This window comes from Perca fluviatilis, chromosome 2 (assembly GCF_010015445.1).
Source record: "Perca fluviatilis chromosome 2, GENO_Pfluv_1.0, whole genome shotgun sequence".
In the NCBI taxonomy this organism is placed as follows: Eukaryota; Metazoa; Chordata; class Actinopteri; order Perciformes; family Percidae; genus Perca; species Perca fluviatilis.
This window is the reverse complement of record NC_053113.1, coordinates 6,880,663-6,905,660: the sequence shown is the minus strand read 5'-3', so window position 1 is coordinate 6,905,660 and position 24,998 is coordinate 6,880,663. Positions and strand designations below refer to the sequence as shown.

The window sequence follows — 24,998 nt, the reverse complement described above, 5'->3', positions numbered from 1 at the left end:
GTTCACTGGTTTCACTTTACATCATTTCCTTCAAACTTTCAATAATTTGAACATATTCCGCTACCGCCACATGGGAGCGCCAAAGTGCAAAACATCCAACCACAATTGTTAGAGGCCTGAAGTCGCCTCATAACACAAAGGTCATGGGTCTGAATCCACCAGCCAACTTTGTAGATTTCTATGACATGCACTGACTGTGTTTCCATCACATGTTTTTGCCCTTATTCTTAAAAAGACAATATTCTGACCAAGCTGTTTACGTGCCTAAGGAAAGTTAATGTTCCAACAATATTCCTGTATATATTCTGTAGTGCAAAATAGAATTTTTTAATAAGTTTTCCAGAGGTGGCGGACTTGTTGGAGCGTGTGATTACAGCCTTCTTCTTTCATTCCTTCAACCACCTTCTTTAAAAGGTTGGCGTAGCAATGTTTGTGCATATCTAAAAACCTGTTGATAATCTTTGATAATGGTTAAAAGTAACTGTGTTTCTCCTTCTTTTCTTTTGGCCATGCATCTCTACCGCAAGCCTGATAATTTCCAGCTGGTTGGTTTGTGCACAACAACCATATCAAAACACAGAGCTGACCATAAGCCGTAAACATGCAAGAGGCCGTAAACTGTCACAAACTACAGTAAAAAAAATTGATTGAGATGCAGATTCTAAATGAGCTGTATACATGTCCAAAGAATGCTTCTAAAACCTGAATAATACCGGCATATCCCACGTCTTAATCTGAAAATGCTATATTCAGAAAAAGGCCTTATTATGAATATCCAAACTGAATATTCTGTTTGCATGACCTGGATCACATTTTGACAATTGTCATATTTGGAATAATAGTGGAATATTAGTGTACATGAACATACTCAATGTTGTACAATAGTTTTGATCACTGGCATATCAACATTTCATGTTCAGCATACTTTTGTCTGGAAAAGTCAAGACATTTTACATCCCAGAAACAATTTAAATAGAAATAGATTCTTAAGAATGAGTCACAGTTCGGACAAAGCGAAAGCACTTCAGTGTGTTCATGATCTGCTGTCTTATTTCGGCGGTTCTGATGCCGTAGATGATCGGGTTGAAACAGCTCGGAAAGAACAGGTACATGGTGCTGAAGAAAACCCGAATGGCTTCAGGGAGACCGTTTCTGATGCGATACGACAGGAAAGCTGTGAGTATGATGGTCAAACTGACACTCATGACTACAATGTGGGTGACGCAGGTATGAAGCGCTTTGATACCTGACTTACCAGAACTCAGCATGGAGCTGAATATGACGATGTAGGAGGCAGTGATTACAATAAAGTCAGCTACAGGGATGAGGAACACTGTCAGCAACCCAACCAGGTTGTTGATGGTGATGCTTCCACAGGCCAGCTCCACTAAGGCCATGTGCTCACAGAAACAGTGGTTCATCACATTTCTGAAGCAGAATGACAACTTTCCTGCCAGGCTCACTAACAGCGAGACCATGAACACGTTTCTGATCACTAGCGGGATGATAAACTTGAGGAATCTCGTTAACGCCATGCGTTCATGGTAGTACAGTGGCGTGCAGATGGCAAAGTAGCGGTCCAGTGCCATCCATACCAGCAACGTCGACTGAAAAGCTCCTAGCAAATGAATCAAGTGCATCTGAACCAGGCAGCCAATCAGCGAGATTCCCGCTCCCAGTTAAACAGGAAGCTCAGCAGCATGTGGGGACGAAGAACAGCGGAGACTCAGGTCCACACATGCCATGCCCGGCGATGAGGATGTACATCGGCAAAGTGGAGGCTTCTCTGTGAAATGACGACGTACAGCAGCAAGGAGTTGGCCGACAGCGACAGCGAACATTATGGAATAAGGGATGAAAGGAACGGGCCTCAGCGCTCGAGTTCGCTGAAGCCGTCGAGGATGAAATGTTTGTGTGAAGAGACGTTCTCCATCCTTCTTTCTTCTTAAAACCACCTTCAGGGTTTGACTTTCAGTCTGAAAACAGAGACAAACATTTGGATCGTTAATTCACTTCTCCACAAGTGTATTCCTGTGTGTGTGGCACTGTGTTTTCACACCTAAAGTTAGTTTTCTCTGGTCTGAATCAGTTGATGAGTTCTTAAACTTGGATCGTTTTCCCCCTTGGTTCAGTTTCATTTCACACAGAGAAAAATCCAAGCCAACCAAAATGCATCATCACAAACCACGCAACAACGTTCAGTCCTCTTATTGATCAGATGTGTGTGCGGCGAGAACAACAACGTAAAAACAGGAAGAAGGTCCTGTGTTCTGGACGTCTCCATGGTCAAACCAGCTCATTTCATTTACATCATTTTTCGAACACTGTTTTTACGTCCGCTCTGCTCACGAGACTTCACTCTGCTCTGCCGGCGTCTGTCTCCAACTTTAGCGGCGCTTGTTTGACCGCGGAGATGCGAGGTGACGGCAAAGCGTGACAGCAGTCTGCTTCTGTGGGAGAAACATTGAAGCTGCTACAGTTTGCTGCTCTGCGCATCACAGATTACAAAGCACACCTGACTACAACAGATGTTAGCTCAGACTTGTGGAGTACACATAGTTAGGGTCTAAGTATTGTAGTTGGTATACTGTACCACTTTTACTTTTTCCTGGCTCAGAATGGGCCTTAGGGGTGCGGGGGCAAATCAAAGTATGGGGTCTGGGTGTCCTCCCCCAGGGTTATTTTGAGCGTCAAAGACTTTATTTCCTGCCTTCTGATACCCTTTTATGCACCAATTTATGGTGGGAATACCTTTATTTATCCCATGAGAAGGAAAACAGATGACATTCAAAAATATAATGGAATATAAAGCAGTAAGGAGGCTTTCACATCAGGGACCTCAGCCTGGATCACAAAAGTTGACCCCAAATTAACGAGGACAAAATAAAATAGGCTATTTATATTTTCCTTTAATGTGCGGTGAAAGGAGGATACTGGCGTTAGTGTAGGCGGAGCATTTGGACTTGGTTGCTTTGCACACACTACGCACTGGGCTCAGCGAGGAGTGGGTCGATGAAAGATGAGAAAAGTCTCTCTCTTAATGTTCTCCAGTGTTAGTTTAGTTTGCTGTCACGTTACTCGACCCTGTATTTGTGAATACAAATATCTGTATAAGTGAAAGTTCTGTCACAAAACTATGGTGTTGCGTATCATTGCACATTTTTAAGTGGGTATATGGAAATCCTGGAGATTTCTTAGTGGGTATACGTAGAAAATAGAGAAAGAAACAATAAAATTACTAAAATATATATTAGGCAGAACAAATATTATAAAGGACAACCAAGACATTTTTAAAATATTTATTAAAAAAAACATAAAAACATATTAGGTGGGACCCCCTTCTGCAGGTGGAAATGAACCCCTGAAAAGGAAAAGGAAAGAATAATAAAATCTAAAAGCATGCTATAAAAGATATTAATAGGTAAATATAAAAACGAATACAAAGTTATTAATAAACTTAAATTTGAATTAAAGCAATAAGAAAAGTCATATCATATAAAAGAGAAAGGGTTAGGGTTAGGTTTGGGTTAAAACGCAATGCCTGGGATGGGCACTGCGAGGGCCACGGGTACAAGGGGACCACTGGTGTGAATAAAACTCCTTAAAAAAACAAGTTGGGTTATATAAAAGCTGTTCAAAAAATAGCCAGATATTAAAAGCAGATTAAAAGAACAACTGGACAGGACAGACAGCGGGAGAATAAAACTTTAAATAAAAGGTCACCTCCACACCTGCCCTGGTCTCTCTCCTGGAGACATTTCACAATAAATAATTAAAATTAATAAAAATTATATATACAAATATGAAAATAAATGCCCTGGCATCACAATATAAAAGTATCCCAATTTTATTTAAAAAGTCTAAAATACTACCTGAATTACTTGCCCTTGAGGTTAAAAAGTACACGTACAATTAATAATTAGTAATAAGTGCTGAGGTTTAAAAGTGCCATACAATTAATAACCATAAATAATTTAAAATACATTATATAATAAAACCACACTGTTAGTCATGCATAAAACCAATGGCATGTGTATTATCATGTTAAAATCTTGAGGCAAGTAATTCAATGTGTAATAATAAATGATGATAATAATAATAATAATAATAATAATAATAATAATAATATGAATATTAGAAAATAGAGAAACAAACAATAACATTATTAAAATATATATTAGGCAGAACAAATATTATAAAGGACAACCAAGGCATTTTTTAAATATTTATAAAATACATATAAACATATAAAAACATATTAGGTGGGACCCCCTCTGCAGGTGGAAATTAACCCCCGAAAAGGAAAGAATAATAAAATCTAAAAGCATGCTATAAACGATATAAATAGGTAAATATAAAAATGAATACAAAGTTATTATTAAACATAAATATGGATTAAAGCAATAAGAAAAGTTAAGTATGGATAATGTAGAGCGAGCCGGTCATTATTATGAATTAGAACCCTGACAGCCTGAGGCAGGACCCCGACTCTAAGCCTAAAATGCTGCTATCGGTATCGGTGAATATTCGGGTCTATGCACTGATCCGATACCACGTAACTTAGCCACGACAAGAATCTACTTTAAAGTAGTTTGTTTATGTTCTTTTTTGGCTATGACTCTCTAACTAGTTAATAAAAAGAAGTTCTATGGCATACATCCTTTGTATGTATTGTTCATATTTTACAAAGAGTTTAACCTGAGCCAGGCCATACAACGACGATAGCAATTTTATCATAAACATACAGTATATCAATAAATATCATAAAACACATAGTTTACAGCTTTTTTTGTAACACAATGTTATTGGATTGTTACTCTGTATCGGCTGATATGCAAGTTCAGGTATCAGGAAGAAAAAAAATGGTATTGGAACATCTCTATTCATAACTTAAGTTACCTGAGGATGCTGAACGCTGAACCTTAAAAGATGATTAGAGATTACATACGTTTAGGTAATCACACAGCAAAAGAAATCTTGGATCATTGTATGCTGAACAGTTTGCTAAGACCTTAAAAAAGTGTGATTTTAAAGCTGTACAAACACAATTGACTTGACTTCACTGGGTTGGAACTCTGTGACAGAAACAAAAGCAAATGCATTATTAATTACACTGTGTAGAGGAAGTTTGATTCTTCAGTGAGTCCCAGAACAAACACACCGCTTCAGCAGAGAAAGAAAAGCCACTTGTTAGATTTCAGCATGAATTCAACTTGTTCTCAGTTCAGGTTCCCTTGTGTTGGGAGTTTTCCAAGGATGTCTCTATCTAGAAGAGTGCAACATACAAACATTGATCAATATATATGACAATAACATTATTTTAGAACACGTCAAACAAAACAACGCAAAATAATCTTCCATCACTGTCTGACTGTCTTGCTGGTTTGAAGAAAATCAGATTTCAGGACTCAAACATGAAGAAAATAAAAAGCAGATTTTGACTTACTCTTTGTGTTCATCAGTAAATGTGTCTCGTATGCAGGGTGTTGATTTCACCTTCTGACTCTCCTTCATCCATCCCTCCGTCTACCTACTACTCAGCACTTTAATACCCTCCGTCTGACGCTGCCATTGGCTGGACAGACAAAGTTCAGCAGCTCATCATCTTGCAGCCAATTGACTGAGTGTAAAAAAAATAAGAAAATAAAGACTGCGTGACCTTAATTTTAAGCAGCCACCTCCACAATAGAGGCTTTACAAATTGCCCACTGATTCCATGTCCCTAGCCACCCTCGCCATGTCAGAAACATTCTTCTAAAGGTGGGAGTTAAAGTTATGCAGTTTCGTGAGTTGTAGAGTTAGGGTGCCACCTTATAAACTTAGTGAAACGCTTCCTAGGACAAATTCATAAATGTTCATGTCTTGTAAATGGGCACATGCTGTTATTTCTATTCTTTAACATGTATCATTCATTACTCTCTGTAGCGCTATTATTCTCATGCAGTTTTGTTGAATATAAATATTATTATGTTATATTACATTTGACTCATTTCATTTTTGCCATTAACGTCTCATCTTTTTTTCGTCATGAAAATAGGCTTCCAAATGGTAGAGTCACTTTACATTTTTAAATGTTTCTTATGAATGAGTCCCAGTTGAGACAAGACGACAGCGCTTCAGTGTGTTCACGATGTGCTGTCGGATCTTGGCGGTTCTGATGCCGTAGATGATCGGGTTGAAACAGCTTGGGAACAGCACGTACATGGTGCTGAAGAAAACTCGACTTTCAGCAGGGAGACCGCTTCTGATCCGATACGACAGGAAAGCAACAAGTCCGATGGTCAGGCTGACGATGATGACCACAATGTGGGTGACGCACGTTTGGAGTGCTTTGACCCCAGACCCACCAGACTTGGGCACAGAGCTGAATATGACGATGTAGGAGGCAGTGATAATAATGAAGTCAACTACAGGGATGAGGAACACTGTCATCAACCCAACCAGGTTGTTGATGGCGGTGCTTCCACAGGCCAGCTCCACTAAGGCCATGTGCTCACAGAAACAGTGGTTCATCACGTTTCTGCAGAATGACAACTTTCCTGCCAGGCTCACTAACAGCGAGTCCATGAACACATTTCTGAGCACTAGCGGGATGATAAACTTGAGGAATCTCGTTAACGCCATGTGTTCATGATAGTAAAGTGGCGTGCAGATGGCAAAGTAGCGGTCCAGCGCCATCCATACCAGCAACGTCGACTGATAAGCTCCTACAAAGTGAATGAAAAACATCTGAACCAGGCAGCCAATCAGAGAACTTCCCCTCCAGTCAAACAGGAAGCTCAGCAGCATGTGGGGGACGAAGAACAGCGGGAGACTCAGGTCCACACATGCCATGCCGGCGATGAGGATGTACATCGGCGAGTGGAGGCTTCTCTGTGAAATGACGACGTACAGCAGCAAGGAGTTGGCCGACAGCGACACAACGAACATTATGGAATAAGGGATGAAGAGGACGGGCCTCAGCGCTCCGAGTTCGCTGAAGCCGTCGAGGATGAAATGTTTGTGTGAAGAGACGTTCTCCATCCTTCTTTCTTCTTAAAACCACCTTCAGGGTTTGACTTTCAGCCTGAAAACAGAGACAAACATTTGGATCGTTAATTCACTTCTCCACAAGTGTATTCCTGTGTGTGTGGCACTGTGTTTTCACACCTAAAGTTAGTTTTCTCTGGTCTGAATCAGTTGATGAGTTCTTAAACTTGGATCGTTTTCCCCCCTTGGTTCAGTTTCATTTCACACAGAGAAAAATCCAAGCCAACCAAAATGCATCATCACAAACCACGCAACAACGTTCAGTCCTCTTATTGATCAGATGTGTCTGGGGGGGCGAGAACAACAACGTAAAAACAGGAAGAAGGTCCTGTGTTCTGGACGTCTCCATGGTCAAACCAGCTCATTTCATTTACATCATTTTTCAGACACTGTTTTTCGCTCCGCTCACTCAACGAGACTTCACTCTGCTCTGCCGGCGTCTGTCTCCAACTTTAGGCGGGCTTGTTTGACCACGGAGATGCGAGTGACGGCAAGCGTGACAGCAGTCTGCTTCTGTGGGAGAAACATTGAAGCTGCTACAGTTTGCTGCTCTGTCGCATCACAGATTACAAAGCACACCTGACTACAAGAGATGTTAGCTCAGACTTGTGGAGTACACATAGTTAGGGTCTAAGTATTGTAGTTGGTATACTGTACCACTTTTATTTTTTCCTGGCTCAGAATGGGCCTTAGGGGTGCGGGGGCAAATCAAAGTATGGGGTCTGGGTGTCCTCCCCCAGGGTTATTTTGAGCGTCAAAGACTTTATTTCCTGCCTTCTGATACCCTTTTATGCACCAATTTATGGTGGGAATACCTTTATTTATCCCATGAGAAGGAAAACAGATGACATTCAAAAATATAATGGAATATAAAGCAGTAAGGAGGCTTTCACATCAGGGACCTCAGCCTGGATCACAAAAGTTGACCCCAAATTAACGAGGACAAAATAAAATAGGCTATTTATATTTTCCTTTAATGTGCGGTGAAAGGAGGATACTGGCGTTAGTGTAGGCGGAGCATTTGGACTTGGTTGCTTTGCACACACACTGCACTGGGCTCGCGCAGGGTGGGGTTCGATGAAAGATGAGAAAAGTCTCTCTCTTAATGTTCTCCAGTGTTAGTTTAGTTTGCTGTCACGTTACTGTATTTGTATTTGTGAATACAAATATCTGTATAAGTGAAAGTTCTGTCACAAAACTATGGTGTTGCGTATCATTGCACATTTTAGGTGGGTATATGGAAATCCTGGAGATTTCTTAGTGGGTATACGTAGAAAATAGAGAAAGAAACAATAAAATTACTAAAATATATATTAGGCAGAACAAATATTATAAAGGACAACCAAGACATTTTTAAAATATTTATTAAAAAACATAAAAACATATTAGGTGGGACCCCCTCTGCAGGTGGAAATGAACCCCTGAAAAGGAAAAGGAAAGAATAATAAAATCTAAAAGCATGCTATAAAAGATATTAATAGGTAAATATAAAAACGAATACAAAGTTATTAATAAACTTAAATTTGAATTAAAGCAATAAGAAAAGTCATATCATATAAAAGAGAAAGGGTTAGGGTTAGGTTTTGGGTTAAAACACGCAATGCCTGGGATGGGCACTCGCAGTAGGGCCACGGGTACAAAGGGGACCACTGGTGTGAATAAAACTCCTTAAAAAAACAAGTTGGGTTATATAAAAGCTGTTCAAAAAATAGCCAGATATTAAAAACAGGTTAAAAGAACAACTGGACAGGACAGACAGCGGAGAATAAAACTTAAAAAAGGTCACCTCCACACCTGCCCTGGTCTCTCTCCTGGAGACATTTCACAATAAATAATTAAAATTAATAAAAATTATATATACAAATATGAAAATAAATGCCCTGGCATCACAATATAAAAGTATCCCAATTTTATTTAAAAGGTCTAAAATACTACCTGAATAACTTGCCCTTGAGGTTAAAAAGTACATGCACAATTAATAATTAGTAATAAGTGCTGAGGTTTAAAAGTGCCATACAATTAATAACCATAAATAATTTAAAATACATTATATAATAAAACCACACTGTTAGTCATGCATAAAACCAATGGCATGTGTATTATCATGTTAAAAATCTTGAGGCAAGTAATTCAATGTGTAATAATAAATGATGATAATAATAATAATAATAATAATAATAATAATAATAATGAATATTAGAGAATATAGAAACAAACAATAACATTATTAAAATATATATTAGGCAGAACAAATATTATAAAGGACAACCAAGGCATTTTTTAAATATTTATAAAATACATATAAACATATAAAAACATATTAGGTGGGACCCCCTCTGCAGGTGGAAATTAACCCCCGAAAAGGAAAGAATAATAAAATCTAAAAGCATGCTATAAACGATATAAATAGGTAAATATAAAAATGAATACAAAGTTATTATTAAACATAAATATGGATTAAAGCAATAAGAAAAGTTAAGTAAGGGATAATGTAGAGCGAGCCGGTCATTATTATGAATTAGAACCCTGACAGCCTGAGGCAGGACCCCGACTCTAAGCCTAAAATGCTGCTATCGGTATCGGTGAATATTCGGGTCTATGCACTGATCCGATACCACGTAACTTAGCCACGACAAGAATCTACTTTAAAGTAGTTTGTTTATGTTCTTTTTTGGCTATGACTCTCTAACTAGTTAATAAAAGAAAGTTCTATGGCATACATCCTTTGTATGTATTGTTCATATTTTACAAAGAGTTTAACCTGAGCCAGGCCATACAACGACGATAGCAATTTTATCATAAACATACAGTATATCAATAAATATCATAAAACACATAGTTTACAGCTTTTTTTGTAACACAATGTTATTGGATTGTTACTCTGTATCGGCTGATATGCAAGTTCAGGTATCAGGAAGAAAAAAAATGGTATTGGAACATCTCTATTCATAACTTAAGTTACCTGAGGATGCTGAACGCTGAACCTTAAAAGATGATTAGAGATTACATACGTTTAGGTAATCACACAGCAAAAGAAATCTTGGATCATTGTATGCTGAACAGTTTGCTAAGACCTTAAAAAAGTGTGATTTTAAAGCTGTACAAACACAATTGACTTGACTTCACTGGGTTGGAACTCTGTGACAGAAACAAAAGCAAATGCATTATTAATTACACTGTGTAGAGGAAGTTTGATTCTTCAGTGAGTCCCAGAACAAACACACCGCTTCAGCAGAGAAAGAAAAGCCACTTGTTAGATTTCAGCATGAATTCAACTTGTTCTCAGTTCAGGTTCCCTTGTGTTGGGAGTTTTCCAAGGATGTCTCTATCTAGAAGAGTGCAACATACAAACATTGATCAATATATATGACAATAACATTATTTTAGAACACGTCAAACAAAACAACGCAAAATAATCTTCCATCACTGTCTGACTGTCTTGCTGGTTTGAAGAAAATCAGATTTCAGGACTCAAACATGAAGAAAATAAAAAGCAGATTTTGACTTACTCTTTGTGTTCATCAGTAAATGTGTCTCGTATGCAGGGTGTTGATTTCACCTTCTGACTCTCCTTCATCCATCCCTCCGTCTACCTACTACTCAGCACTTTAATACCCTCCGTCTGACGCTGCCATTGGCTGGACAGACAAAGTTCAGCAGCTCATCATCTTGCAGCCAATTGACTGAGTGTAAAAAAAATAAGAAAATAAAGACTGCGTGACCTTAATTTTAAGCAGCCACCTCCACAATAGAGGCTTTACGAATTGCCCACTGATTCCATGTCCCTAGCCACCCTCGCCATGTCAGAAACATTCTTCTAAAGGTGGGAGTTAAAGTTATGCAGTTTCGTGAGTTGTAGAGTTAGGGTGCCACCTTATAAACTTAGTGAAACGCTTCCTAGGACAAATTCATAAATGTTCATGTCTTGTAAATGGGCACATGCTGTTATTTCTACTCTTTAACATGTATCATTCATTACCCTCTGTAGCGCTATTATTCTCATGCAGTTTTGTTGAATATAAATATTATTGTTATATCATCACTCATTTCATTTTTGCCATTAACGTCTCATCTTTTTTCGTCATGAAAATAGGCTTCCAAATGGTAGAGTCACTTTACATTTTTAAATGTTTCTTATGAATGAGTCCCAGTTGAGACAAGACGACAGCGCTTCAGTGTGTTCACGATGTGCTGTCGGATCTTGGCGGTTCTGATGCCGTAGATGATCGGGTTGAAACAGCTTGGGAACAGCAGGTACATGGTGCTGAAGAAAACTCGACTTTCAGCAGGGAGACCGTTTCTGATCCGATACGACAGGAAAGCAACAAGTGCGATGGTCAGGCTGACGATGATGACCACAATGTGGGTGACGCACGTTTGGAGTGCTTTGACCCCAGACCCACCAGACTTGGGCACAGAGCTGAATATGACGATGTAGGAGGCAGTGATAATAATGAAGTCAACTACAGGGATGAGGAACACTGTCATCAACCCAACCAGGTTGTTGATGGCGGTGCTTCCACAGGCCAGCTCCACTAAGGCCATGTGCTCACAGAAACAGTGGTTCATCACATTTCTGAAGCAGAATGACAACTTTCCTGCCAGGCTCACTAACAGCGAGACCATGAACACATTTCTGATCACTAGTGGGATGATAAACTTGAGGAATCTCGTTAACGCCATGCGTTCATGATAGTAAAGTGGCGTGCAGATGGCAAAATAGCGGTCCAGCGCCATCCATACCAGCAACGTCGACTGAAAAGCTCCTACAAAGTGAATGAAAAACATCTGAACCAGGCAGCCAATCAGAGAGATTCCCCTCCAGGCAAACAGGAAGCTCAGCAGCATGTGGGGGACGAAGAACAGCGGGAGACTCAGGTCCACACATGCCATGCCGGCGATGAGGATGTACATCGGCGAGTGGAGGCTTCTCTGTGAAATGACGACGTACAGCAGCAAGGAGTTGGCCGACAGCGACACAACGAACATTATGGAATAAGGGATGAAGAGGACGGGCCTCAGCGCTCCGAGTTCGCTGAAGCCGTCGAGGATGAAATGTTTGTGTGAAGAGACGTTCTCCATCCTTCTTTCTTCTTAAAACCACCTTGTTAAGGGTTTTAGTTGGATTATCTGAAAACATAGAAACATTTTTAAAAGTTCAAGTACTTCTTTCACAATCTGTAATCCAAATGTATACCATGGTCTGGGTGAATACTCAATTCTGATTGCCTGCAGGGTGTCCATTAAAAAGTGTTATAGAACACCTACTAAGTAGTTCTGGTGAAAGTGACTGCTCTAAATTAATGTGCTACATTAAAATCAAAAGAATATGTGAGTATGTTATTTCCAACACTGAGTGTAGTCCTTTAATGGCTCGTCATCCGAACACCAACACACAAGATGCAGGAAGTAAGTTACACTGCCCCTCTGAACGGACTTTTGTGTCACAGCAATTATCACTCATCCCGTTTCCTGTTCAGCTCGCTGCTCCAGGCTGTGGCCGACAGTAAACATGGAGGATCATTTGTTCGTGAAAATCTTTATATTGATTTGGGGACAATGGCGTGGCTGGATAACTAGCGTGTCTTGTTGTTAAACATACTGTCAAATTATATTTACTGATTGTCAACCGTACATAATGTTATTGACTTTAAATCTTGCCAGCATATTGTCAGCTTTCTGGCTTGTAGATGTCTGAGCTGAAGGGTTAAATTGGATCAATCCAGTGTTCATACATGTGACTTTTAGTTGATCAAAACTGACGGTAAAATGTTCTGGAGTCCCATCGAATCTCTCGAACCACAGGGACTGACACTGGACAACAACTAAATCATTAAATTATTGTTTTTTTATGCTGATATATGTCTGTTTAAATCAGTGATTTTAGTAAAAACAGCTGGGTAAACATGACATTTTCATTTATGATCAACTGTTTACACCAAAGCTGCAACTACACAATCACAAACAATCATACTCTGCATAACCCCACTAAATCTGGCATAGTTTACAATGAATCGATTTATTTATTCATTGATTCATCTTTGCAGCTCTAATACAGTACGCATAATCATCTGGAATCGTCTCTCTTGTTGTAAGATACAGACACATATTTCCATTATAGGTTCTGGGAAATGTTGAAATACTTTCACAGATTTCACTTGTCTTAAGAAAATAAGACAGAACATTGTTATTGAACGTTGAAAATTGTGATTTTTGTGTTTTGAATTTTTTTTGGTGGGGCTACCCTTGTGTATACATTTTGACCAGTGATTGTACCTTTAAAAATACTCTCCTAAATCCCTAAATTTTGTTTCATTTGTGTTTTAAGCACAATAACTAAACTTAGTAACAGAAAAAGCAATGTCTGCAAAATGAATTACATGAAAAACTACTTTTCTTCAGTAAGCCACAGAACAAACCCAATACTTCAGAGATGGATAAAGCCTGTAGACAGTTTTCAAATTTGACCCTAACCTGAAATTCTAAATATCTTGACTACAGGACATATCTGTCTCCTAACATCATCTTGTTCCAACATTTTTGCAAGGGTTTTATTGGCTCGAACATGACCTTTACTGGATTTAGTAGCTGCATTTCTGAGGTTTGAATGATATAAGTTAAGAACCTGCCAAAATTGTGTTAGAAGAATGACAGACAGATACTGTAGTGACTCCAGAAGAGGCTGAGAAATCAAATAATATAGCAATGGCAGGTGTCTGTCTGCTGGCTGAAGGGAAACTTTAAAATGACTCGAGTAAATATTTGTCAGAGAAAAAACACACCTTTTGTCCCATGAAACATTTTAGCATACAAACCTTAGCAAAAAGCAGTGCTGGATCATCTTTCTTTGAGGTGTTTGGTCACACATCGAAGAGAACACTTAAAACTCTTAGCCAAGAAGAATCTCTAAGTCATGATATCTAAAATGGCATAAAAAGGCAGATCACTTGAATCCAGATATATCACAATCACTCACAGAAAAACTGATGAAAAAATCTCAGGTGAAATAGCCTTCTGCCCACTGTCTGACTGTTTTGCTATCTGTTAAAAAATGTCACATTTCAGGACTCAAACACAAAGAGTTCAACACGAAGAGCTGCTGACAGTTCAGCTCTGTAGAAAAGAAAGGGTTTTTATTTGTTCTTGTTTGGGAGTTCATCAGTAAACGTGTCTTGGGTTGATGATGTCAGCTGCTGACTTTCCTTATCCGTCCTGAACGTTGACTCAGCACTTTAATGCCTACCGTGTAAGGGTCTGTCATTGGCTGCAGAGATAAAGTCCAACACTTCGTCATGCTGTTGGTATGATGGATTGAAAATCACAGAGAGCAGCGGCCTGACACAGCATATTGTTTTTTTTAACCCTAACTGTATCACGTCCGCCATTAATGTTGTGTTACGCCCAACACACACACACCTAAAGCATGCCCGTAGTAGCCAGTAGCATGACAATGAAAGCCGAAAGGAAGTCGCGCAGCTGATCCCCCTCCTTACAACTGTTGAAAAGAGCAGTAAATATGTCACAACTGTTGATTTATACACAACAAGGTTTCACTCAGTGATTTTTATACTTATACTTCACTGGTATATTTACGTTATAGAGCAGGGATCTTCAATGTTTTTCAAGCCAAGGACCCCTTAATTAAAAGAGAGATGGATCAGGGACCCCTACTACATACATTGTATAAAATTAAGTTGCATATTAAACTGGGCCTACAATAACGTGTGGGCGCCCTAAAGCCTTTTTACATACCTATTTAGTGCATAGAATACTAACCTATTAAAATAATAATTGTTTGCATGATTTTATAAATCATGTTTAAATGTAAAACATACATGTGGCAGAGTGAATCCTTAGGATTAACTGTATACATGGATCTTAGTGACGACCTTACCTATGGGCCAGTAAGCCTGTCATCAGTGGGTTTTTTGACAAATTGTGAAGCGGATTTATATTTATTAATAATATTGCAAATAATATGTTGGATTCATATTAAGATATTTTAATTTTCTTGGAAACTTTCAAAAAATTATTATTAATTCTGAGGACCCCCTTGGGGTCCTGGACCCCCTGCTGAAGATCCCCCCCCCCCCCAATAGGTCTCCATATGACCACATTGACCTCTGCTTGTAACATTAGTGCATAACACAAACAAACACATGTAAACATTTGCATAACTGATGAACTCATAATAACAAGGACACATTAACTCGGCTCATTACACAGCTCCCCCTCAACAAAGTCCTTCGTCCTGAGGGACTACACAAAGTCTCTGACATAGCCCGGCCGATGTCTCTGTCTCCGCGGCAGTGGGGGGGGCTACGCCCCTGTGCAGTGAAAGGTGCGTGTGGTGGGAAGGGGGAAGGAGGGCTGTGAACAGGGTGGTCAGTCACTGTCTCTGGGGAAGTATATGCAGGGGGAATGGGGATTTGACAGGGCTTGTGTGTGGGTCTGTGTGTAGTGATTGTGCCGTCCCCCCTCCGCACAGGCGTTTGGGAAGGGAGGGAGTCTCCTCTGTACGGGGTCACTCTGTCTCTGTGGAGTGCAACCTTCTTTCTTTTTCCCGGCAGCTGGACTCGGTACACTACTTCACCCAGCCGCTCCACGACCTGACAAGGTCCCACCCAATGACAGTCCAACTTGGGGCACAGTCCCTTCTTCCTACGTGGGCTGTACACAACCAGTTCTCCGGCTTGGAAGTGTCTCCCCTTTGACCTTATGTCATAGTTCCTTTTTTGTCTCATGCCCGCCTTCTCCAGCTGGTCTCGGGCAAAGATGTGGGTGGACTCCATCTGATCCTGGAGTCTCCTGGCGTACTTTCTCCCTGGAGGAACAGCAGGGGTGTCAGGGTGTTTGCCAAAGCCACCTCCACTGGTGTCCTTAGCTCTCTCCCCAACATGAGGAGGGCAGGCGTGCATGAGGTGGACTCCTGAACAGCAGACCTGTAGGCCATAAGGATGAGGGGCTGGTGCGTGTCCCAGTCACGTTGATGCTCCGCGGTGAGGATTGCCAGCTGCTTTGCCAGGGTCCTGTTGAACCTGCAGCATTTCAATCCAGCGTGCAACTTGGCCCTCTGGTTCTCTGAAGGACATCAGCCACTGAAGCGCTGAGTGATCCATCCTGACAGTGAAGGGGCGGCCACCCAGTTAGTACTTGAAGTGTTTTATCGCCGCCACCATGGCGAGGAGCTCTTGGCGCATCACGGTGTAGCGGTGCTCAGCCTTGTTGAAGGATTTGCTGAAATACGCCACTACTCTCTCTCCTTCTGGCCCCGCCTGACCTAGCACTGCACCCATGCCCATGTCGTTGGCTTCTGTGTCCAGAATAAATGGCAACATGGGGTCAGGGGGGGTGAGGATGGGGGCCTTTGTCAGTGCCTTCTGGAGGGAGTTGAAGGCTTGCTGGCACTGTGGCATCCAGGTGAAGCCCCTGCTTCACCAGGTGGTACAGGGGGCGGCTGTGCAGGAGAAACCTTGCACAAACTTCCTGTAATATGAGGCCAGGCCAAGGAAGCTCTTCAGTTGTCGTTGGTCAGTGGGTGTGGGCCAGTCTCTCACTGCATGCACTTTCTCTTCCAGTGTGCTGATGCCTTCTCCCCCCAGCCTGTGACCCAAAAACTCCACTTCCTTCCTCATGAAGCGGCACTTTAGTGGGTGTAATTTCAGGCCGCCGCAGACACTCTCTGCAACACCAGCCTCAGAGACTCCGAGGCTGTTTGGAAGGAGCTCCCGTGGGCCAGGAGGTCATCCAAATACACCAGACATCTCTGACCCGGTCCATGAGTCTTTCAGAGGTGGCTGGGGCGTTGCACAGGCCAAAACTGAGGACCCGGAACTGCCACTACCCCCTGTCCATACAGAAGGCAGTCTTTGGTCTCGCTTCAGGGCTGAGTGGCACCTGCCAGTATCCGCTTCGCAGGTCGAGTGAAGAGAACAAGGAGGAGCCAGACACCAAGTCCAGTGACTGATCGACCCTGGGTAATGGATATGCTTCCTTTTTGGTCACACTGTTCAGCGGTCTGTAGTCCATGCAGAATCTCATTTTGGGGCTCCTCTTTTTTGAAACCATCACCACTCCCGAGGCCTATGGGCTGTCTGATGGTTCGATAATGCCAGCTTTTTGCATCTCTTCCACCGCTCTGTCTGCAGCCTAACGGTGAGCCATGGGGAGGTACCGGGGATGCGTCTTGATGGGCTGTGCATCCCCAGTGTCTATTTCAGGCCCACTTCATTGTCTGATAGTGCAAAAATATATGTAAAGTCAGATAACACCTCCCACAGCTCCTCTTGCTGCCATTGCTCCAATTGGTCACAATTCTGTCTCCATATCTCTCTCACCACTGTCAAACTGTCCGTCCCCTCCACCGTAGTTGACTGGGCTGGGGGAGGTGAACTGGAGTGTGCAGAGATGGGCTGACAGTGGCAGGGTACTGCAGATTGGGGAGTGGTTGCTCTCTTCTGGGGTTTTTGTGTCATGGCAGTGTGTCTCCACGGCTGTCCCGACCAGGGGGTGTGGCTTTGAGGACCGTGTGGGTGTTATCATTCTGACAGTGGGGCCCCCGGGGAAGGTCAATGTGTTCTCCCCTAGGTCCAGCAGGCAGCGCGCAGACCTTAAAAAGTCCAGCCCCAGTATACAATGGTCCTGCACCTGCACCACACTGTAAAATCCGCTGGCCCACCTCCCACATTCAACGTCACCCTCCCCCTACCAAGCATAGGGGCCAGCTCACTAGTCACTGTCCTCAGCTGCACTGTAGTCTGCTCCAACTGCGTTTCCTCTGGAACCACATCTGGCTGCATCAGTGTTGCTGTGGAGACCATGTCCACAAGGGCGGTCCATGAGGCCCCACAGCTGGTGACGGGAACATGGCAGAAATTCCCAGTGTGATTCCAACACACCACCATCGTGGATTCTGTGTTCTCGTCTGCTTCAGGGGGGAGTGGAGCCCCTCTCCCCTGCCTATGCTGTTTGGCTCCTCCTTCTCTCGATGATGCAGCATGGGACATAATGCCAGGGATCCGTACCGTCCCATCTATACGGGCCCTGGTCCGTTTCCCTGGTCGTTGGAATACTTGGGGCACTGTCTGAGGAGATGGCCAGGCTGTCCGCATCCCCAGCAGACCTGGGGGCATTGGCGAGGGCGTGTGGCACTTTGTGGTGCATGCATGGACACAGCTCGGATCAGTTCAGTCATTTCAGCCGCCCATGCAGGCTGTGTCAGTGCATGCAGCGGCTCTCACCGTAGCACCACTCTCTCCAGGGCCGCTTTCCATGGTCCTGCCCTCCACAATCTCCCTTTCCAGAGCCAGCTCCAAAGCCTCTTGTATGGAACGGGGATGGGCGAGCTGGGTCCGAATGCGCAGCCCCTTGAGGGTTATAGCTTGAATGAACTGGTCCCTGGCAAGCTCTGTCTGTACTGCAGGGGGCATGTGGGCATAAGCCCTCCAAACTAGAGTTTCAATGTCATTAGCTAAGACATGGAGGGGCTCCCCAGGCTGCCTGTGACTGTTGGACAGTTCAGAGCGCAGGAGGCCGGGCTGTCCAGTGTCCAAAACGTCTCTGTAGGGCTCCAACAAAAACCTTATAATCATTTCTCTCTTCTGGGCTTAGCAGTAACATGCACGCTAGTGCATCATCTGTAAGGCATAAGGCTAACTGTAGTGCTTTATCATTCTCTGACCAGCCCACAGCTTGTGATAGCAGTTCAAATTGGGTATGAAATCCCTGCCAGTCTGCCTTACCGGAGTACTTTGGTGTTTTACATGGGGCCCTGTAAGCATGAGCACCGCCATTTTGCCATACATGCTGCGCGTTCTCTCTGCTTTAATGCTGTGGTAGAGCTGACGTGCCAATGAGGAAGCCTTCCTCACGTCCTCTGCTCTGTCGAGGGTCAGCGGAGCCCATTCCCGCGTCGTTGGCCATGCTCCTCACCGCCAGTTTCAAGTGGACTTTTGTCTCTGCAGCGCGCTCAAACTCCGCCGCCAGACCCTCCGCACGGGCATAACTGTAGCTCACCTCTTCCTTTCTCAAAGGCAGAGCAGCATACCCAGGGCTTGATTTACACCTATCACAATTTATAGCCACTGGGGGACCATAGGCAGGCTAGGGTAACGCATATTAATGTTAAAAAACCTCATAAAGTGATATTTTCATGCCATGGGACCTTTAAACTTCTGACACCTGTGTAACACTCACCCCAGTGCTGCAGCGTTGAATAAGGAGGCGATGACTGGCTTGGAACGTCGGTGCATTTATTTAGGGAACACAGCTTAACTCAGGTCATTGTCGGCTGTGACCACGCCGTCCATTCAGTCGCCAACAACAGAACAGAACCCCCGCTCTTCCTCAACCACCCCATCACAAAAACTCGGGGTGCTGCATGTTTGATGCTTTCATATGTCAACACTTTGACTAATGTTAGCTTGGAGAGCCAATTTAACTGTTGGGCCACATACTAAAGAAAATGACACCACCCAAACTAACAGTCAGTCCAACCGGCTGTGAGAACATGCTGTTCCTAACGTTAGATTTGGTTTATCAAAGACACTAGCAAAGCAACACAGTACCGAAAATAAGTGTTAAGTCTTTAATTATACATCTTTAAATGTTACAGTTACCACTAAACATAACAGAAATAAACACGTTAGCTGAATTCACACATCTCTGCAATTCAAATCGGCCATTTATCTACAGGAAGTAATTGTTGTGTTAGCGCATCGTCACAGTGATTCGGTCTATTGTGCTTGATGTAAACACACTTGTTGTTATTTTCCTGTATCTTTAGGAGCACATCAGTGCACAGTTCATTCAGCAGGAGGCCGATGTGTCTTCTGTGTCTCTGCATTAAGAAACAAACTTTCTGGAAATATCTGAACTCCTGCCAGTACTTAATGATGCTCAAACGCTAACACATTACGTCAACCAGGTAAAGGTCAGTGAAAACTTTATTTCCTCTACAGGCCAAAGATCATAAACATGTATGACATTGTTTGTGCTACAGTGAGATGTATGGTGAACAGAGAGTGGGCAGTGGGGACTCTGATGTGTGATTTCATCATGTTTACTGTATCGTTTGACAGTAATGAGCCCCGGCAGATCTTCTTTCTGTGTCATCGCCATCAACAACAGCAGCAGTTATTTCCATCTGTACCACAACACAAGGCCAGACCCCAGAGGCATCTTTGGACACTTGGACACTCTGGAGGCTCGAACCAGCTTCACTAACAGGCCAATTAGCACACTCTGCATCATGGGAGGACACTCTGCTGTCGCGATGGTTACTGCTGGAAACAGAGCAGCTTCAGGTGCTTTGCTTTGGGTGTTTGTGCTCCTGTGTAATGACCACAGGAAAGGTAATGTTTTGTTTAATCCTTTCTTTGGAAGGGGTTTGGCAGCAACCACAACACAAATGTAATTCTTGGAGACTAGAAAGATTAAAAAAGTGAAGAGGATAAGGGCCACTAAAGTGTTTATTTTTCAAGTTTTATCCAAAGTACAAATCCTGTTTACTTCTCATCTTCGCGGATTATTATCCAAATCATCAATTCTTTACATTGATTTACTTCCAAAAGAGCCACTATTTTATTTCATCATGCCAATAAATGATCCATCACATAACTAACCTTTGTGTTTGAAAGAAGTCCACCTATACTCAAACATCCAATCTTCAGGGCCTCTAAAGGTCTGGGGTCACCAGGACAGCGGTCAGTAGTAATAACCACCCCACCTTCACGCGTGCACGTACGTGACGTGCCCGCGCTTTGGAATCAAGACTTTTTTTTTTTTTACTTTATTTTCTTTTTTTTTTCCAAGGTACGGGGGGAGTTAAGGTGATAGTCGAAGTTGCGTGGCACCACTCAAGGAGGGGGGTTGACGTGAAGTATCCCCTCCTCACCTATATTTTATTTTATTTTTTTTTATTAACACTTAAAAATAAAATGCAGAAATAAATAAAATCAATAGTCCCCGGTTTGTTGGTCCCAATGAATGGAAGGGAGACCCGTGCAAAACATAGCCGTGCCTGTACGGAGTGTTCTGCCAGAGTTTGTTGAAGTTTTTAAATCATGTATTCCTGTAAGGCAGTTTGGTGGGGGAGTCTTTGTACTCGCTGCCGGAGTGCGTGATGACGTCGTCGTTGCGGGGCGCATCTACGTAGGGGGGCGTATGAAGGTAATATATTTAGATTTATGTGAAAGGTGTTAAAAAAGTGGTGTTAGCCTATGATTAAAGGGGTGAAGAGGTGGAGGTAGGGTTAGAGTGACAGCTCGTCACACAGGGAGTGGTTTGTCCGCTTTTAAAAGACGTTGTCTCGACCTACCTGGCCTCTTTTCCCTGACGTTTTTAGCTAGCATTTGTTAGCTAGCTAGCTTGCCCGATCGTTTTTCCTTCGCCCTTCTCAACCAGACCAACGGTGTTTTGTTTTTTCTAACTCGTTTGGTGGAGAAAAGCAAGAGGAAGACGTCTTGCAGTCATGTCTACAAAGGGTGAGTAAATTTAAAAAAGCAGCGTTATGTTTAACACTATTCTAGGATATATACCGTTTCATGGAATACAATTTCATGAGTTTAAAAACATATTGTTCAATGTATGTTTATCTAGCTAGTCTGCATCAATAGGGCCTTCTACGAAGATTAGGAGTAATGCTTCTTGGAACTCTGATGATGATGATTTTCAACAAGGTAAAATATATATATATATATATATATATATATATATATATATATATATATGCACACATATATTGACAAGACACTGTTGCATAATGTGATTTTATGTCGTCATATGATCTTACATGTATCCTTATTGCTCTGATTTTATGTAGGGAGACCAGTATTACAGAATATAAGTCAACTCTTAAATCAGACCACTGGCGTAATAAGAAAAAGAAGTCGAGCTGAACGCTCTAAGAAAGCTGAAAGAGGGTAATTATCTAAAAAGAAAAAAATAAATCTTTAGGTGTTATTATTATTTGTTTCGTCTTTTTTTTATACAATGTGTTATGTGTTGTCTTATTGTATAGGTCGTCTCTACCTCTACAAAAGCGACAATGTGGTGCAGGGGTTTTGATAAACCCATGCTTTGAAAACCAAAGACCCCGTCAGCCCTGTGAGTCACCGCAACTATTTGGGGGCAATGTTATACCCATGCCATCTCGCGTTCGCAGAATAAGGAAGACCACTATTGGGGTAAGTTGATAAGAAACAAAAATAAGCATGTAATATTTAGAAGGTGTGATTTTCTCATAAAAGTGTGTGTGTGTGTGTGTGTGTGTGTGTGTGTGTGACTCAGGAGCCTCGGGTGCTTCTCCCGCTCAAACATGCATGCATGGATGAGTCCTCTTCTACTGGGATAGCAGTGGTCCCCTCTTTTACTATAGAGGTACCATGTTCTGTGTCTAGCAGCATATAATCAGCTAACACGTTAGAAATCTTTTTATATATATTAATAGTGGTACCCTTGTGCTTTCAGACGCTAAATGCTGTCGCAGATTTACAGAGAGTGCATCCCGGGTCAGAGGAGTTGTTCGCACCCTCATTGGATGCATCAGATTTCCCAGAGAGACAGCGTGATGCGCCTCAACAATTTTTACAATGGGGGGATGTGGCAGAGCTCCAGGACATAGCTGGGACGGCGGTGCCCAGGGACGTAATTGCCCCAATCCAGGAGCTACCTCAAAGCGGAGCTGAAGAGGTGAGTACCTGTTATCGTGTTTTATGGTGGTGTAGCACAGCGTTTATGATCGGGGGTCTGCAGCGATAGTCAAACATTTGAAGGGATGGGGTACTGGGCATTGTGTTTATGGTAGGGTGCCTGTAGAGGATGTGTGTGTGTGTGACCAATTGTGTTTTATTACCACCTCATAGGCACCCTTTGAAGGAGAAAGCAAAGAATCATCAGAGACCGACCGCACCTCGATTTCACCTGAGCAGGAAGCCTGTCAGTGCCATGGGAACGAGGGTGATGTAGAATGTGATTGTGTGTGTTATATTCCAAACACCCCCATCAGTCAGAGACCCAAAGCTAAAGTAATCCCACAGGCTCATGCAACATCAGACGTCTCTGTAAATACAGAAGATATTGATGAGGCATTTCAATGTGGTCAAGTATTGGATTGTTCTAGTACCAACAGCAGTCTTGAAGCAGTTGATCACATAAACCGTCCTGCAAAGATAACAGTAGTTGAGGATGAGGCCCTCTTCGAATTCTGTGCGAAACTTCACGCGACACACCGTGTCAAATGCGATACATCGCCAGCTAGAATCCAAAGTTGATAATTTACAAAAACACATCGATAGTCTGGTGAATGCAGTGGGTGCATTGCAAGCCACCAATACAAGTCTGTTTGATCTAGTTACGTCCTTGGTTGCAGCGTTAGACAGCCACACCAGAGACCTCGAGACGTCAGAGGCGCGGCATCTTCAGCGAGCAGTAGCTCTCAACAGACTACTAACACCGCTGATAACCATATTCACAGAAGACAGTAGCAAAAAAAAAACATGATGTGAAGCAGTCATAAGGGTCTGTAAAAAATAAATAAATAAATAAATAAACATTTCAATAACATAATAAAATGGAAATCCCCGCCAAAAAACGTAAAAAATCGGATCAAAGACATGTACACAACGATGAAACCAATGTAGATGCTATGTGTGCAGATGACTATAGCCGTGCTGAGTGTAATCACGATGCATATATTCAGTTGTGCGAAAAGCTGGGGAGCAAATTCCAAGATATTCTGAACAATAGACGCGCGGCTGTCAATGGTACTACAGTTCCCCAAGAAACAGGCAGCCTTGTCGCCAATCAGCCATCAAATCACACCCCACCGTTAGCATGTCCAGACAGGCCTGTGGACTGTGTCGAAACCTCCCGGCCAAAAAATCCTGATTACAAAAGTCAAACATGTTTTGCGAGTGTCCAATCGTCAAATTGTATACGTTCAGATGATTATACAAACCCCCAGCCCTCCACCAGCGCCTACATGGGGCCACCTAGAAATCCACAGGCAGCGATGCAGTGTGGCGAGGGGCGTTTGTCTAGGGTATCATCCGAGATATCGTGCAGAGAGATTCCTCATTTTAATGCAACAGAGTTTCGTCAAGATGTCGATCTGCGAAATATCGATTTGTGCAATATCGGTACGCGTCCAGCCCAAGTACACAGAACTCTAACAGGGTTAATCGTCAGGGCCTTAGACGCTGCAGCGCAGGATAGCATTTTAAATGTAGAGCTACGGGGTCCTGCTTTAGTGGCACCTATCCAAACAGTTCTGAGCTCAAACGATAAATATAATACAGATGAATTTCTGGAGCAAATTGCAGACGCTATGCAAAGTAACGACACCTCATTGGCCGATGATTCGCTAGAATTCGTTGTGACACTAGCACGCAATATGTCGGGTGGGGCTCGACTAGATCTGGGGGGCGTATGCTACGATGAAATCCTGACTGATAAGTGTAATGCTCTATACAATCCGATGAATACCAATGACAAAGAGAATCTTTGCTTTGCCCTCTGTCTGGCTCATTATGTAGACGCAAGAATGACTCAAAGCGAAAAGATAGATTATGCAAAGCAGCTATATAGGGATGTTGGGTTTGAATGTACGCGCAAGGTATCGTTCTCTGATGTTGACAGATTTCAGAGACATTTGAATATGAAAATCGTGATATTCCATCACACAGCCGGACGTAAAAAAACAGAGATTTTCAAAACGCATGACGAACAGCATGTGAAAACTGCATGGCTGTATTTACACGGTGAACATTTCTACCTCATTGTGAACAAAACTTCTTTTTTCGGCTCTAAGTACGTGTGCGATACTTGCTACAAGGCCTATCAAAAGCCACTGGACCACAGCTGTAGTCTGAGGTGTAATGTCTGTCTCACTGCATGTATACCAGTGAAAACTATCAGGTGCTCCGACTGTAAGCGCATATGCAAGTCAAAGCAATGCTTTGATCAACATA

At 42.5% G+C, this 24,998-nt stretch overlaps 3 protein-coding genes and 1 pseudogene across 3 annotated transcripts; 1 reads left to right on the top strand and 3 right to left on the bottom strand.

Moving 5' to 3' along the window:
- Window positions 1-986: 986 nt before the first annotated feature.
- On the bottom strand, window positions 987-1,840 carry LOC120545546 (annotated as a pseudogene).
- A 4,238-nt stretch (window positions 1,841-6,078) lies between these two features.
- LOC120545541 (olfactory receptor 52K1-like) lies at window positions 6,079-7,023 on the bottom strand. Its single transcript, XM_039779950.1, has one exon. It carries the CDS (start codon window positions 7,021-7,023, stop codon window positions 6,079-6,081), a length of 945 nt encoding a protein of 314 aa, XP_039635884.1.
- A 4,140-nt stretch (window positions 7,024-11,163) lies between these two features.
- Window positions 11,164-12,111, bottom strand: LOC120545533 (olfactory receptor 52K1-like). The gene has a single exon (XM_039779942.1). It carries the CDS (start codon window positions 12,109-12,111, stop codon window positions 11,164-11,166), a length of 948 nt encoding a protein of 315 aa, XP_039635876.1.
- Window positions 12,112-21,184: 9,073 nt separating this feature from the next.
- LOC120545524 lies at window positions 21,185-23,300 on the top strand. Its single transcript, XM_039779930.1, has 6 exons — window positions 21,185-21,512; window positions 21,645-21,707; window positions 21,851-21,950; window positions 22,049-22,214; window positions 22,498-22,719; window positions 22,893-23,300. Exons 1-6 carry the CDS (start codon window positions 21,500-21,502, stop codon window positions 23,298-23,300), a joined length of 972 nt encoding a protein of 323 aa, XP_039635864.1. The 5' UTR covers window positions 21,185-21,499.
- Window positions 23,301-24,998: the final 1,698 nt, after the last annotated feature.

Bases quoted from the DNA above. Each gene is read 5' to 3' on its own strand.
- LOC120545541 (XM_039779950.1), bottom strand. From the start codon at position 7,023: ATGGAGAACGTCTCTTCACACAAACATTTCATCCTCGACGGCTTCAGC.
- LOC120545533 (XM_039779942.1), bottom strand. From the start codon at position 12,111: ATGGAGAACGTCTCTTCACACAAACATTTCATCCTCGACGGCTTCAGC.
- LOC120545524 (XM_039779930.1), top strand. The intron at 21,708-21,850 runs GTAAAATATATA...GATTTTATGTAG, and splicing joins TGATGATGATTTTCAACAAG to GGAGACCAGTATTACAGAAT. The intron at 22,720-22,892 runs GTGAGTACCTGT...ACCACCTCATAG, and splicing joins CTCAAAGCGGAGCTGAAGAG to GCACCCTTTGAAGGAGAAAG.